The 15,008-nt window shown below is 41.2% G+C and overlaps 1 protein-coding gene across 2 annotated transcripts; it reads right to left on the bottom strand.

Moving 5' to 3' along the window:
• Window positions 1-3,621: 3,621 nt before the first annotated feature.
• Window positions 3,622-12,666, bottom strand: LOC102869639 (biogenesis of lysosome-related organelles complex-1 subunit 2-like). 2 transcript variants are annotated; one of them, XM_006880030.1, is made up of 5 exons: window positions 12,612-12,666; window positions 12,102-12,218; window positions 6,079-6,198; window positions 5,209-5,313; window positions 3,622-3,657 (listed from the first exon to the last, which is right to left on the bottom strand). In XM_006880030.1, exons 1-5 carry the CDS (start codon window positions 12,664-12,666, stop codon window positions 3,626-3,628), a joined length of 429 nt encoding a protein of 142 aa, XP_006880092.1. In that variant the 3' UTR covers window positions 3,622-3,625. The 2 variants fall into 2 exon arrangements, with proteins under 2 accessions (XP_006880092.1, XP_006880093.1); XM_006880031.1 differs by having other exon boundaries at window positions 3,626-3,654.
• Window positions 12,667-15,008: the final 2,342 nt, after the last annotated feature.

Below are 15,008 nucleotides of genomic sequence, written 5' to 3'. Positions count from 1 at the left end.
AGCCCTCCAACCAGATGGATTGACACAGTGACTGCATTAATGGGCTCAAGTGTATCAAGGATGATTAGGATAGCACAGGATAGGACAGGTTTTAGGTCTTTTGTTCATAGGGTTGCTATGAGTTGTACTCAACTACACTTCACAACAACCTGGGAAATAAAAGACAAACTGGCCTGGGGCAAGAGTATCCGGCAGCCCAACAGAAGACTGGAGTTAGAATGCCCAGTTGGGTCAGTTTCTGCTCATCTGAGTGGTGCCTAAAATCTTGAGATGTGAGCCAGGTCATGGATGTGCTGAGGAGGGTATGTCAAGACGTAGCATACCCAGCCTGGGGCACAGCATCTAGCAGTGGCAGCAGTACTAACAGTAAGAATACAGTTGTGGTGGTTATACATTGGAGAGTTGGCTCTGACTCATAGGGAGTGACTTTAAGTACAATAAAACGCTTTTTGGTTCTGTGCATCCTCACAATCATTGCTGAGTTTGTTGTATCTATAGTGTCAACCCAGACTTTCTACTTGACCAGTATGATATCTATTTCCAAGGACAAGGCCCTCCTGATAATGTGTCCAGAGGACATAAAATGAGGTTTTGTGACCCTTGCTTCCAAGGAGCATTCTACCTATACTTCTAAGACAGATTTGTTTGTTCTTCTGGTAGTGATTGTTATGAGCCACCAAATCACTTACAACTAATAGCAACCCTGAATCTGCCCTATGCTAAACCAGTCTGTCTCCAAAACAGCTGTCCCCATTTACCCCATTTACTGCGTCAACCCATCTCACCACCATGCTTAAAAGGATTCTTCTGATAGTCCTTCCAACATCGTAATTCAAAGGCATCAATTCTTCTTTGGGATCTCCCCCCCACTCCCCTTTTAATGCTATACTTGTTTATTTACAAAGTTCATACACACTTTTCCACACTGGATCTTTCCCATTTCCTTCACACACACCCCTCCGCTCATCAAATCGTGCAACCCTATGATTAACAGCACCCCTCTGCCCATCCTCCCCTCTTTGCTCCCCTCTCCATTCCCCCTGTTGGATCCTCATACTCATTCTACAATAATGGTCTCATACAGTATTTGTCCTTATGGGACTGAGTTCATTCTCTTAATGTTCGCCATTCCCTTCCAAGTTAGGTAATAATTTACAAAATCATTGATCCTGGGTGCTGCATAGTATTCCATCATGTGAATGGACCATAATTTCTCAATCCATTTGATTGTGGTTGGACATTTAGGCTGTTTCCTTATTCTTGTAATGGTGAATAATGCTCTGGGATCTCTTAATTCATTGTTCAATTTCCTATGCACATGAGGCAAATGAAAATACCATAGCTTGGGCCAAGTGCACCTCAGTCCTCAAAGCAACATCTTTGATTTTGAACAGAACTACATGGCTTCATCTTGTATAAAAAGTCATTATGAATGGAACCAATTCAATAGCACCTAAAAGCAAGGATATTTAAGTGTTTAATCTTTATTAACTCTCAATTTTCCCTCATTCATATTTTGCACATTCTGATTATTAATGGAATTTTAAAGCTGTATCTTCCCTTTTTGAGTCAAACCACATCAGAAAAAAGGTCCTGAAAGCTCTGCTCCATTGACATCATTAAGGCTGGCTCTACTTTGAAGAAGCAGCTCACTCTCATATTTTGAGTATTTCCAATCTTTTTTTTAAAAAGGCTTTTTATTTTAATGAAAGTTTACAGAAAAGTTGTATTTTCATTCATTGTTGCACAATTTCCTCCCAGCTCCTTCACCAGCCCTCTTTGCAAGGTACCTCTTATTCTGGACTGTTAACTTACACAATGCCTAATCACATATTCCTTTTAAACAGTTTTCCCCCTCATCTGTTCTAATATAGTGTTCATAATCTATTGACTCCTTTCCTATTCTCCTCTCAACCTCCCCATGTCAGCCCTGCTTTAATAACAGTGGTGTTATGCAGTATTGTCCCTTTGAGGACATTACATTCAGCCTAATGTCCTTCAGGATCACCCATTTTATGTAACAGTTTACACATTATTTTTCAGTGCTGCATAGTATTCCATGGTGTGACTATATCGTTTTTCTATCCATTCGTTTGTTGATGGACACTTGCGTTGTTTCCATCTCTTTGCTATTGTGAATAATACAGCATTCATCATGGGTTGCGTACATCTGTTTAGATGGCGATTCTGGTTTCTTTAGGGTAAATTCCCAGCAATGTAATTGCTGGGAGCTCATCTTTCAGCACGGAATCAGACAATGTCCCACTGCTATTCACAAGGCTTCCATTCCATTTTTTTCCCCCCGAAGATCTTTATTCTCAATCTATCTTAGTCTGGAAACTCCATTAAACTTGTACACTAGAGGAAATACTGCTAGTATTTGAAATACTTGTGCCTCACTCAGCTTCCAGCATAATAGGAACTTGCAAATCACTATAATAAAACAAACTTACAGATGAGGGTGACAAAGGAATCTAAGGAAGACATATCAGAAGGCCAGTTTACATTTTAGAAAGAGTTCCAGCAGCAGTGTAGAAAGTGGTCTGGAGGAATAGTTAAGATGAGGCAACCATAACAATAGTCCAGAGGAGACTGAGATGAAGGTTGGTGCTCTGTGACAGAGATGGTGGGAAAAGACAGAGACAGAATTTGGAACCTCGGTACCTTCTTAGCTGCTAATGCCCAACTTTGGGTAAAGCTTCCTGTCTTCCAAACCAGACTGTTCAGTGTCCCCACTTACTAATATCTTTAGTCTGAAAGGAAGACGGTTGGGTCCTCAGTGTCCCCTAGACAAAAGTAGGAGGATATTTAATAAAATACTTCATTTTATGAGTGGCAAGCCCCACCTCCTCATCTCTCTCTCTTCATACACCCACAAAATATCTTGTGCTGGTCTTCATCATGTTTCTATAAAGAGGCAATCATCTACCCTCAGATATTCAACACACAGAGAAGAGAGCCCCACTCCATACTCCAAGCTATATCACAAATTGTTTTTCCCCTGTTCCTGCTCAGTTTACTAGAAGATGTGGCCCACAACTATTTTAAAATGATGTTATTATTCCCAATGTTATCCACAAGTAAATTACTGACATTTACAAGGTGATAAACTACAAAGGATAAGTTTGTTCACTTTTTTAAATTTAAATTTTTGTTAACAACACATTAGCATCAATAATAGCAAAAACAGCCTTTTATACAGTAACTTAAAAGACCAACCATGAGAAAATAATGAAGTACCCAACCACTATCAGAGAAAACAGGTCCTGTCATTTGATTCTATTAAGTCCGGGCCTACTCTTAACTTCAGGTCTCTGTCCTGAACAGAAGGTAAAGTGTTCAAGTAGAAAGAAAGAGTTGTAACTGTGAGTTGCTGATCCTCAACTCAGCTCAAGGAAGTTCAGACATAGCCAGAGACCTCCAGTTTACCCAGTTTTAGGATGTTCCAACACGGTATCCTTTTGAAGAGCCTTGACATTTCCATCAGTACCAGGCTTCAGATCTTATCAAAATAATTTAAAATTCATTTTTTTTTAAAAAGAGACTTCGTCCCATAGGAAGAGGGAACTCTGGTGGCATAGTCCATAACAAGGTGTGCTGTTAACCCAAGGAATAGATTTTTGTTTCATCGCTTCTCCAGCTTCTTGTACTTGGCTTCTGCAAAGGAGAAGAGGAAAGAGAGTTGCATCTTTTTAAAACTAGCTTTTGAATTGTGGGTAAATTTTAAAAGTATTTCTTATTTTTTTTTAACCTATAAGTTTCCATTTCACTATCTGTCCAAATATATAGCTCACTGAAACAGAACTTAACACAAGGAGTGTTACCACTACAGAACTTTACAGAACTTAAAACAAGGAGTCAAGAGCACACTGAGAACCCAACACGATCTCACTATATTCCGTCAGTGGCACCAGCCTGGGCAACTCCCCCAAGATTAAGCAGATCTACATGTATTTAACCTACTGAGCCCTGAGCACAGGAAAGTGCTTTTGCTAAACCATCTCAGGCTCTCGGCAGGAGGGAGACTGAAGTGCTTGGGAAGTATAAATGTATTGTTCCCTTTTTATTTTCTTACCCCTACACTTTACTTCAGGAAGCAGATTTTTAAAGATATGGAGCTTTAAAATGCTACCAGATAAGCTTCTTAATATATTCCTTTTTTTCTAAGGAAAGTACCTGGCAACAAGCATTCTGCACAGTAAGGTTCACAAAAATCATTTATTAAATGTAACTGTGGACAATGAAACTGCTGATCACACCTCTGTGCCAAATCCTACAATCCATTCTCTTCAGATAGTCAATAACTAAGAATGAAAATGAAATAATCTGTCAATTATACCTAGGACAAAACCAAACTCAACATTTTAAATTATGGGTATGAGGGTCAGAGCTGGTTCCCAAGTCAACATCAAAAGTACAGGTTTCCTCCTTAAAATAAAATTAATCCTTTAAGAAAATCGTTAACATAGTTTCTGTTTGTTAAAACTTATGTGTCTATATTTATTAAAGATGCTGCCATCTGTTGAACTATGACTAAGAATTTGAGCTTTGTAGTCAAACAGATCTAGTTTAGAATACGGCTCCTTCATGGATTAGCTTTGTGACCTTAAGCAGGTCATTTAATCTGGTAAACCTCACTTTCGTCCATTATAGAATGGAGCTGAAACTGTGTACCTACTGCACAGATTAATGAGAGGATATAAAAACCTAATACATGTGAAGCACTGGGAAAAATGCCTGATAAATTACTAAGTTCTCAGGAAATGTTATTTCTGTTAATGATTTTTAAAATGAAGATAAAAAAGATAGTATACTAAACTTTGCCTCTGTAAACCCACCAGAAGGTCAGCTTTGGGTCGGTTCTGACTTGACAGTACAATACACAACAACATACTAAACTTAAACTAAAACCCAAAATCAGTGCTATTGAATTTTTTTTTCTGGCTGATGGTGATTCTCCATTAGGATTTTGAGGCTCTAAATTTTTACAGAAGGAATTTTTTCATATTTTACCCTTAGAGAAGCTGGTGGGTTTGAACTGCTGAGTTTTTGGTCAGTTATCCATCCCATAATGCCCTATACCACCAGAAAATGCCTCTCAGTACACCATGAGCACTCCCTACTCCCTAAATGTCAACTATTCCTATTGGCTAGGGGAAGCCTGACAAAGAAGAGTCTTTATTAAACCAGAACAGAAATCAAGATTACCCAGTTTTTTTGAATATGCATCCAGCTTGTAGGCTGCTTGCTCCAGGGCTGCTACCTGCTCCTCAATCAGATTGATCTGATCCAAATAAGGCTGCAGTCCAGCATCTTTAAAGACAAGAGAAATCATGTGTTTATATCTATCAGTAAGGGGTTTATTTAGAAAACTGACAGAAGGTAAACCCACTAGTGCTTATGTCTCTATTGCAAATGGGCTAACATGAGTTCTGATCCCCCAGCAGGGGAGATGCTTCAGAAGCCAGTTGGTCAGACACCACGGTGATCTAGACAAAGCAAATCTCTCTCTTAACTAATGTTCTTTAAAAAAAAAACACCACAAAAAAACAACTCCTTGCTTGTCAAGTAATCTTTCCATTGATGATGATTCTTCTTCAGTGCTCTAAAACAAGAAAGATTACTCTGGAAACATGGACCAAATATAAGTAAAATGGGAAGATAGTATCCACCACACTAAACCATCATTTTTCTATTTATATATTTTCTATTTCTTGAGTATTACTTTATGGACCTCATTTTAAATCAATTGGCTAGAATCATATCAACCCTTCTTTGCCCCCTCCCTCTTCAGGAAGAAGCTGACAGCATTAAGGTGTCAAGACAGATATAACCAGTTTCTGCTCTGGTCTTTTCTAAAAATAAATGGGTAGCATTACGATTCAAAACCAGAAATAACCATGCCATCAAAGAATACTAACCCTGAGAATGGAAGGAACGCCCCTGAACTTTGTAATTAAACTTTAGAAAATGAGCTCCCTGAGGACAGAGACCATCCACCCTCCTCTTTTCCACAGCCGAAGGCCCAGAGGTCATTCATTAAATACAAACATATTCAACTACAATAGTATTACTTACACTTCTGGTTTAAGTCCTTTAAGTTTCTACTGATGTTTATAGCAATATCTTTCATTTCAAGATACTTCAAACTGGTTAGCTTATTCATATTTTCCAGGAGCTTATAATCTTCACTGGTGGCTTTAAATGAAAAAGAAAGGGGGATGTCTTTATTTAAGATTTATCTTGGATCACTGAAACGCTAAGTTATGGACCAAATTGTAGTTTAACCCAAGACCTACCGTATATCAAAGGCAGAGAAAATTACTGATGTAGGACATTTATAATCAGTCTGTGGGCTTTGAAAGTCTCAAAAGAAACCTAGGCAGGGCTCAGCAAACTACTCAAACCAAATAAAATTTAGGAACTTCAGGGTCTTTGTTAGAAAGCAAAATCATAAATTCATGTGCTAAGAAAAGGGTGGCCAAAAAGTCCCTACAAGAAATTGGAACCTCTATTCACTGTTGGTGAGAGTGTAAAATGGTGCAACCATCGTAGAAGGCAGTATGGTGCTTTCTAAAAAAATTGTAAATAAGTTGACCAAGCAATTGTACTATTGGAAATACATGCTAAAGAAACCAGAACTGTCACCCAAACAGATATATGCACACTCATGTTTATTGCTGTATTGCTGACAATAGCAAAGAGATGGAATCAACTCAAGTGCCCATAAACAAATGAATGGATTGAGAAGCTCTGGTATATTCACACAATGGAATACTACACAGCACTGGAAAACAAGGAACTCATAAAATATTATACAAAATGGGTCACCCTGGAGGACATCATGCTGAGTGAAATATCTCAGTCACAAAAGGACAAATATTGCATAATGCCACTGTTATAAAACAGGGCTGATGTTGGGGAAAACTAAGCAAAGAGGGGTAAATAATGAACACGGCATTTGAACAGATGAGGGAAAGAATTGTTTGAAAGGAATATATGATTAGGCATTATTCACATAACAACAGTCCAGAACATGAATTGCATAGCAAAGTGGACGGGGTGGGGGAGTTGGGGAGGAATTGTGCAACAATGAGTGAAATTTTTAAAGAAAAAGAGAATTAGGGAGGAGAATAGGGAGGGAAATGTGCAACAATAAATGAATAGAAATCCAAGTTTTCTGTAAACTTTCATTAAAATAACAATAAAAAATTATTTTTTTAAAAAAAAACACAATACACCAAAAAGTCCCTACAGCATATAAACATGTATTGGGGGGAAAGTATTAAATAAATTAAAAAAAAAATCAGCCAGAACCTCACCACTTCTTAGTAATTGACTTACTGTTTTGTATAATTCTGTATTGTATTTTATACAACTTTTCAGACCATTTGATTGCTCCTCAAATCCTCAATTCCATCCCCACTCAAAGCAAATGATTTCTACTGCAATTTTCTGAAAACCAAATAGCTTGATTCTACAAAGTCCTTTTGTTCTATGGAGACTACTTTGGTGGTAGTGAGAATAAGGATCTTTGGAGGGTGGGGAGGTGAGAAGCAAAGACTTCAAGAAGAAGTGACTGTCTGAGGTGGTGATTATAAAAGGAATGAATGGAAAGAAGTGTATGAGTGATAGAACACTACCGTGGTGCCCCTTTGAGTTAATTCCCAGTAACTGTGACCTATATGACTTAGTAGAACTGTTCCTTGGCTGTAAGCTTCATGGAAGCAGATCACCAGGTTTGTCCTTCTATGAACTTACTGGATGAATTCAAACTGCCAATATTTATGTTAGCCATGAGCACTTAGCCATTGTGTCACTAAGGTTACTGCAAGAATCGTATAGAAGTGAAATGTACAGGATGTGTTGAAATGGTTATTGACATGGTAAAAGCAGCCTAAGGTATCGCTGAGGTCTTAAGCCTGAGACAGTAAAAGAAGGGTGGCACCATAAACCAAAACAAGCAAGACTGGACAGAAATTATGTGTGGTATGGAACAAATGCTTTCAGTTTTGACCTGAAGCAAGTCAAGTGTCTGCTTATGAAATAGAAAATTATTTACTTCCATATAGAGATAAGGGAGTCCCATTGGCTTAGTGAAAAGGAGTTATGCTGCTAACTCAAAGCTGCACCAAAGAAGAAAGTTGGGCAGTCTCCTGCTGGATGATTTACTGCATCTGAAAACCCAGTAGAGGGTCAGCTATGAGTTGGTTCTGACTCAACAGCACATAACAAGAAGAAATATGCTCCCTCCTACTTATCGGACTGTTGTTCACAGAGTTTGAGTTTTCAAAGGCCTGTTATTCAGAAGTGGATGGCCAGTTCTGCCTCTTGGTCTGGAAGCACTACTGAAACCTATCCACCAGAGGCGACCTTGCTGGTACTTGAAACACAGTGGTGGTTCCCAGCATGAGCACGATACGAAGCCACCACTGTACAGCAAACTGACATGTTTGTTCATGTTTGATGGTTCAAAGGCTGTCAGTCTACAGATGAATATCAGTTTAAAGACTAGGGTGCACTTGACCCAAGCCATGGTATTTTCAATTGTTTCCTATGCAAATAAAAGCTGGACAATGATTAAAGAAGACCCTTTGAATTGTGGTGCTGACAATGAGTGCTGAATATAAAATGGATTGCCAAAAAACAAACCAATCTGTTTTGAAGGAAGGGCAACCAGGTTGTTTCTTAGAGCGAAGGATGGTGAAATTGAGGCATCATGCTGGGAAAGGTGGAGGGTCAAAGAAAGCCAGGAAGACCCAACAAGATGGACTTACACAGTGACTACCACAACGGTATGGTGAGGATGATGGCGATTGTGTTGTTGGTGCAGGTTAGGGCAAGGTTCAGATCTGTTGTTTATAAGGTCACTAGAAGGGTAGTTGACTCAATGGCACCGAACAACAACTTACTGAACCATGTAACAGTCTTAGTCTACCATTCACTTCATTAGTTTTCAACAACACATTGGTACAAAAGACCATTTCTGTACCCAAACTAATAAAGATAACAATATAAACATAGAAATAAATGGCAATGGACTCAGGAAAGAAAATAAAATAGGGGGTAGACCAACTGGGCAGGGCAAGTCCTTTCTGAAGGAGACAGCAGCTCGTCTGATGTCAATTACAGGCACACAGATCAAGAGTCCTACTTCTGTTAAACCTCTGGGATTTTTAGAGCACTAAAAAAAAAAATTGAAATCTATCATTTGGCTTCTCTTGCTCAAAACCAACAAATATATAAATCATCAGATCAATAAATTAGAGATTCACAGCCCTTCTTAATCTGCAACAAGCCTTTTCTCACAGATTCTGTTTGCTAAATTTAGCTCTGGGGAAGTGAAACAAGGTATTAAATGCTAAGAAGCCACGCCCAGGGGTTTGGTTTATAGACACTTCCCTCTCTCTCTTCTCTCCTCTCCCCTCCCCTCCTCTTTCTCACCCCCACCCCCCCCACCCCCGTGCATCCTTTCAGCCAAACAACAGACAAACCTGTAAAATGAACAATAATACTCTTGAGGAATGTAATCCTCAGAACCACCAACTAAATGAGCTCCAAAGTGCGGGATTTCCACACGCCACTCCCCACCCCCAAACAAAGCTCAGAAGGCAGTAAAAAAGGACAAACAGAAATCATTGATAACTCAAAAGGAAGTGAGAAGAACGCTGTGACGTTTAGGCGATTGCAACTATTGTGATGAAATGGAAAACTGTATAAATTGTTGAATGAAAAGCTAATATGCTCTGGAAGCTTGTATTTAAAAAAAAAAAAAAAAGAAGCAACAGCAGCAGCAGCTTATGAACCACTGTGAACCAGACTGCATTTTCTAGATCCTCTTCAATTTGGGGATCAAGGTTAGTGACCACCAGGAGGCACACACCAGATCAAGAAACTCAAGATGAGTCATCAAATCATCAACCTACTAGGCCCCTTGATCTGCTTTCCCAATTTCTCTGTTGTTATCACGTGCTGTCGAGTCACCTTTAAGTCACAGAGACCCCATGTACAACCGTCCTAAACCCTGCCCTATCCTGTGCCAATCTCACTGTCTCCAACACACCATTACCCCAGTCACTGAATCAATCCATCTCATCAAGGGTCTTCCTCTCCTGCGCTGTTCCTCCACCCTTCCAAGCATGACGTCTTTCTCCAAGAACTGGTCCCCCCTTGCAACACATCCAAAGTATGTCAGATGAAGCTTCAGAATCCTTGCCTCTAAGGAGCAGCCTGGCTTTACCGTCTCCAGGACAAACCTGTTTGTTCTCCTAAGCAGTCCATGGTATATTCAACACTCTCCTCCAACAACACAGCTCAATGGCATCATCCCTAGTTATTGTCCAGCTCTCTAATGCATACCAAGTGATTCCAAAAACCAAGGCATGTATCAGGCATACCTTAGTCTCCAGACTGACATCGTTGCTCTTCAGGACTTTAGAGAGGTCTGTAACTGCAGACTTTCTCATCGCAATACGTCTTTTAATTTCCTGGCTACCCCTGCTTTAGCCAAAGAAATTTGCCGGCTTCTATTACTTCACTGCCACTTACATATCATTCTCCCCTTTTCTGTTTATTATTCCCTTCATAATATCACTCAAAATACTTCTCTTCCAAACAAATATTTCTTGATTAATTGTTGTTGTTACTGAGTAGTGTGGAGCTGGAACAGACTCATAGTTGACCCTGCAGCGGGTTTTCAGAGGCACACACAGGAGGAGACTGCCCATCTTTCTCCCTCAGAGCAGCGAGTGGATCTGAACAGCACGCCTTTGGCTTGGCAGTGCAACTCCTCACTACTAAGCCACCAGAGCTCCCTCTTCATGATTTTTGTTGTTAGTTGTTTAACGTTGGGGAACTGACCCATAGCTGACCCTCTGGTGGATTTTCAGAGGCAGTTAATTGTACGAGAGGAGAGTGCCCATCCTTCTCCCATTACCATTACTAGATATTAATTGCTCACCCTTCTCCCACGCCATTACTATTACTAGATATTAATTCTCTATTGGTCTCTCAGCATTAGTCCATACAACATCATGCTAAATGGAGAAAAGACTGACATTGTCAAGGATTTAACTTTATTTGGATCCATAATAACTGTCCATTCAAACAGCAGTCAAGAAATCACAGAATGTATTTTAATGGGCAAGTGTGCTTCAAAAGACTCCTTATAAGTGTTAAAAGACAAAGAGGTCACTTTGAGGAGTAAAGTGTGCCTGGCCCAAGCAATATTGTTTTCAATCACTTCATATGCATGTAAAAGCTGGCAAAGAATGAGTAAGATCAAAGATGTGATACATTTGCATTATTGTGTTGGTCAAGAATATTAAATCTATCATGGGCCACTGCCAGAGAGTAGCTACAAGGAGCTCTGGTAGCTTAATGATGAAGAGTTGCACTGTCAACCCGAAAGTACATGGCTCCATGGGAGCCATCAACTCCCGTGTGATTTACTCATCTGACAACCCACTGGACGATCAGCTTTGAGTCAGTTCCAACTCGATGGTGCATAACAACAACACCACCACCACCACTGCCAGGAGAATGCATACATTTCAGAAGTACAACAGGAAGATTCCTTTAAAATGAGGATGAAAAAAAAATCATTTAAAAAAATGAGGATAGAGATCAGGAGAGATCACCTTCTGGAGAAGGGCATTATGCTTGGTAGACAATCTGTGAAACAACAGGAAGATCAAGGACTGATAGAGTTGCTGCCACAAGAGGTTTAAACGTGGCAAGGAGTGTTAGAATGTCAGGATCCAGTGAGGTTTTGTTCTGCGGTGCATAAAGTCTCCAAGAGTTGAACTTTTGTCTCCATGGTACCTGAAAACAACAGAGGTCTTCACAGAAGTGTCTTTATGTATTTACATATATATGCCTGAAATAGTTCCTGAGGCTGTCCAGGGCAAATAGACCTCTTTCCATCTCATTCATGACTCCTCAAAGTGGCAGCAGGCCTGTCTAGGGACACGTAAGGTATAGGAGGAAAACCGAAGTCTGATGCTGCAAAAGTATTGCGTAGATTTCCTCAGGTCAAACCGCAATTGGCAGGGAGTGGTACAAGGGCGCAGTGCCCCGAACACACCCGGGCCCATTCTCACCTGTCAATTCCCCAGTCAGGTAAGTGGCCATCTTGGAGAACATGTCCCGGCACAGCTCATTGATGTCCGCCTCTGCGGGCTCCTTTGCTTCCTCGGCAGTCTCCACAGCAGCATCATCTTGGCCAAGACAGAATGAGTAAATGCCCTGCCCCACACCTAGTCCTAATAGAGCCCAAGGAGCCATTTCTCGCATTCCTCCACCTGCCTTCACTCTCCATCGACCCTATCGCAAACCGTGCATTCGTTCGTGCCCTGCAAGACATGCCAACCCTTCCTGCTGCACCAGACCCTTGTTCATGTGCGATCCCGCGGCCAAACTATCTCAGAGTTTGTCCTGAGAGTGGACACACACACCGGCACATACACCGGTGAGCAGGCACCTGTCAGGTCAGCCAACCGCACACTCAGCACCGCCTTCCCGAGTCCGTCAACAGGAGGTGGCCCCATGCGGCCCCTGCTCAGAGCTCCAGAGCCCCCACTCGACAATTTGTCCTCATTCACTCCAGGTACCTCGAACCGGTTCTTCACTCCGGCTCGCCGGGACACCCTCGGCCGCCGCCGCCATGCCCGATCGGCTGCTTCCGGTTTGGGACGTGCGCATGCGCACGGGGCGTGGCCTACTCGCCCCGCCTCCCAAAGCTGTCAGATGGTGACTGACAGGGGTTTCACAGGCTTTGTGGATCCTTTGCTTTTCTTCCTAGGCCGAACCTCTAACAATGAATTCTAATAAAATATAAACTTAAAGCTAAAAGCGAAGATAAGTTATCGTTAACCGATCTGCTGCAAAGAGTAGTCTAAACTCTGGAAATGAGGCTGCACTCCTGCATGCCGTCCCATCTTCAAGGCCTTTCTGGAAGACTGGAAGGCTGTTGATCAAAGTCACCTGAAACAGGCCGACCCCTCCCCAGAGACTCTGCATCTAAATACTTTCCCTCCCACTTTTCCTTAAACTGCATGCTGGCGCCTACACTTTTTCAACGAATACCTCTTTCTTGAAGACACTTTAGATGGTAACATTTTTCGAATTGAAAATAACTGTGATTATTTCAATTGCAGGAGCCCTGCTGGTGCAGTGGTCAAAACCTCATTGCTAATGGAAAGTTTGGCCCTTGAGCCTAGAAAGATCAGACTGTAAAATGCAGCGATCTGCTTCCTGAAAGATCACAGCCTTCGAAACTCTATGGCAGATCTACTCCATCCTGTAAAAATTACCCGATGGGATATTTTGTATCTTAATTTATACTTTGCTCTTCATAAATCTCCTGTCTTTGGCATTGTGTGCTTGTGAAGTCAATTTTGACTCATAGTCATTCTAGGTTAGCAACCTTGTTAACTTCAGACTCCCAACATCCCCTAGATGTATAGAGTGTATTAGAAGAATGTGTTGGACAAAGAGGAGTGGCTGAAGGAAACGGATGAGAAAAGTAGCTAGGAAACAATGGAAAGTACAGAATGAAAAAGGGATTCAGGGAACTGGGAAAAGAGAGAGGATATAGAGCAGCCTTCAGGATGCAGGATTTTAGGTGCAGGATTTCGGATGTAGGCTTCCAGACATCCAACATTTGGAGGCAGAAGTTTCTTGTCTTTGGTTAGGTTCCCTCTCCACCTTCTTAATCAACACACTGTGTATGTGTACACACACTACACACACCCACCCCTGCAAACTCTCTTAACCACATTCTCTAAATCCTGAAGTTCACTTCTTCCGGGTCACTCTCTTCACTCTCCTTTATGATACAAACATAGTACCGTATTTCAAACAGCTCCCAAGAGCCAAAAGTTCTTTATTTAGTCAGGGCCCCTGGGCAGTCCCGCTCTTTAATGTTGTCACCACCCCCACCCAACCCCAGTCCACTGACAAGATGGCCCATAGTACCAGCCTCTCTTTTCTCAGCATTCCTCAAAGCAAATGCAAAGTTCTTGGGTTTTGTAAGGATTTTTATTTACAGTCACCAGAGGAAGCCACACTGCTGTGTATAAGATTAGAATCAGAGTAAAGCACATTTTAATCTAGAGTTCTGAATTTTGATGGGGGTGGGGTAGGGGAACAGTATTCTTTATCTGCTTCTTCTCAATTTCTATCTTCATCTGGTTTTCAGATCCCTCAGTTCACAGGATTCAGTAGAATGTCAGGATAATCTCCTTGCAAGAACTTCACTGAGAATTCTAAGAGAGTGTCACTTTAGCTTCTTTGCCACAAGGTGAAATTTACTCTCCTCTTCCTTTCTTTTAAGGAGAAGCTCAATGGAAAGACAAGAACCCCACAGATGTTAGCAGCAGATCTCTAGACATACAGCTCAACAATAACTCATTGCCATTGAGTCAGAACCAACTCGTAGTTGACCTTTCAGCAGGTTTTCAGAGGTTGTAAATGGCACGGGGGGGGAGATTGCCCATTTTTCTTCCACGGAGCACATGGACTCAAACCACCTGCCTTTAGATTGGCAGTGCAATTCCTTACCCACTAGGCCACTAGAGCTCCTTTAGATGTATAAAGGATAAGAAAATTCACTGACGAGTAGGAAGAAATTTAGATGTTGGTTGCTTTCTTGACTTCTACCTTTTTCACAAATTATGATTATCTGGGTGTTTGGGAAGAGTCATTATCTTTTCTCCCTTTATTCTGTTATTGACATTTTTTTTGAGGTCATCATAGTACAGCTAGGAGCAGAGGGACAGAGAAGCCCAGAGGAAATGTTATGTCACTGTGGTACACAGAACTACCTAGGTGCACACCGGAGCACTGAGCCATAAGCCTATGATGCCTTGTCTACAACAGATATATCTGCTCAAAGGCTAGATATGGATTTATGTCCGGCAGCAGCAGTGGTGGGACCTACTGCCCTAGAAGTGGAGGCTGTGTGGAGATGGGACTTCTGGGGAGACATTGAGAAAGAAACCTGCTGT

This window comes from Elephantulus edwardii, unplaced genomic scaffold (genome assembly GCF_000299155.1).
Source record: "Elephantulus edwardii isolate Elephantulus edwardi_28Jun2011 unplaced genomic scaffold, EleEdw1.0 scaffold00006, whole genome shotgun sequence".
Lineage (NCBI taxonomy): Eukaryota > Metazoa > Chordata > Mammalia > Macroscelidea > Macroscelididae > Elephantulus > Elephantulus edwardii.
Note: the sequence above shows the minus strand (reverse complement) of the source record. Positions and strands in the feature narration are given on the sequence as shown.

What these genes read in the sequence shown, in the direction of transcription:
- LOC102869639 (XM_006880030.1), bottom strand. Translation starts at nt 12,666, where the DNA reads ATGGCGGCGGCGGCCGAGGGTGTCCCGGCGAGCCGGAGTGAAGAACCG. An exon ending in GAGTGAAGAACCGGTTCGAG is followed by an intron (nt 12,219 to 12,611) that starts GTACCTGGAGTG and finishes GTCTTGGCCAAG; the next exon opens with ATGATGCTGCTGTGGAGACT. An exon ending in CCTGACTGGGGAATTGACAG is followed by an intron (nt 6,199 to 12,101) that starts GTGAGAATGGGC and finishes TTTCATTTAAAG; the next exon opens with CCACCAGTGAAGATTATAAG.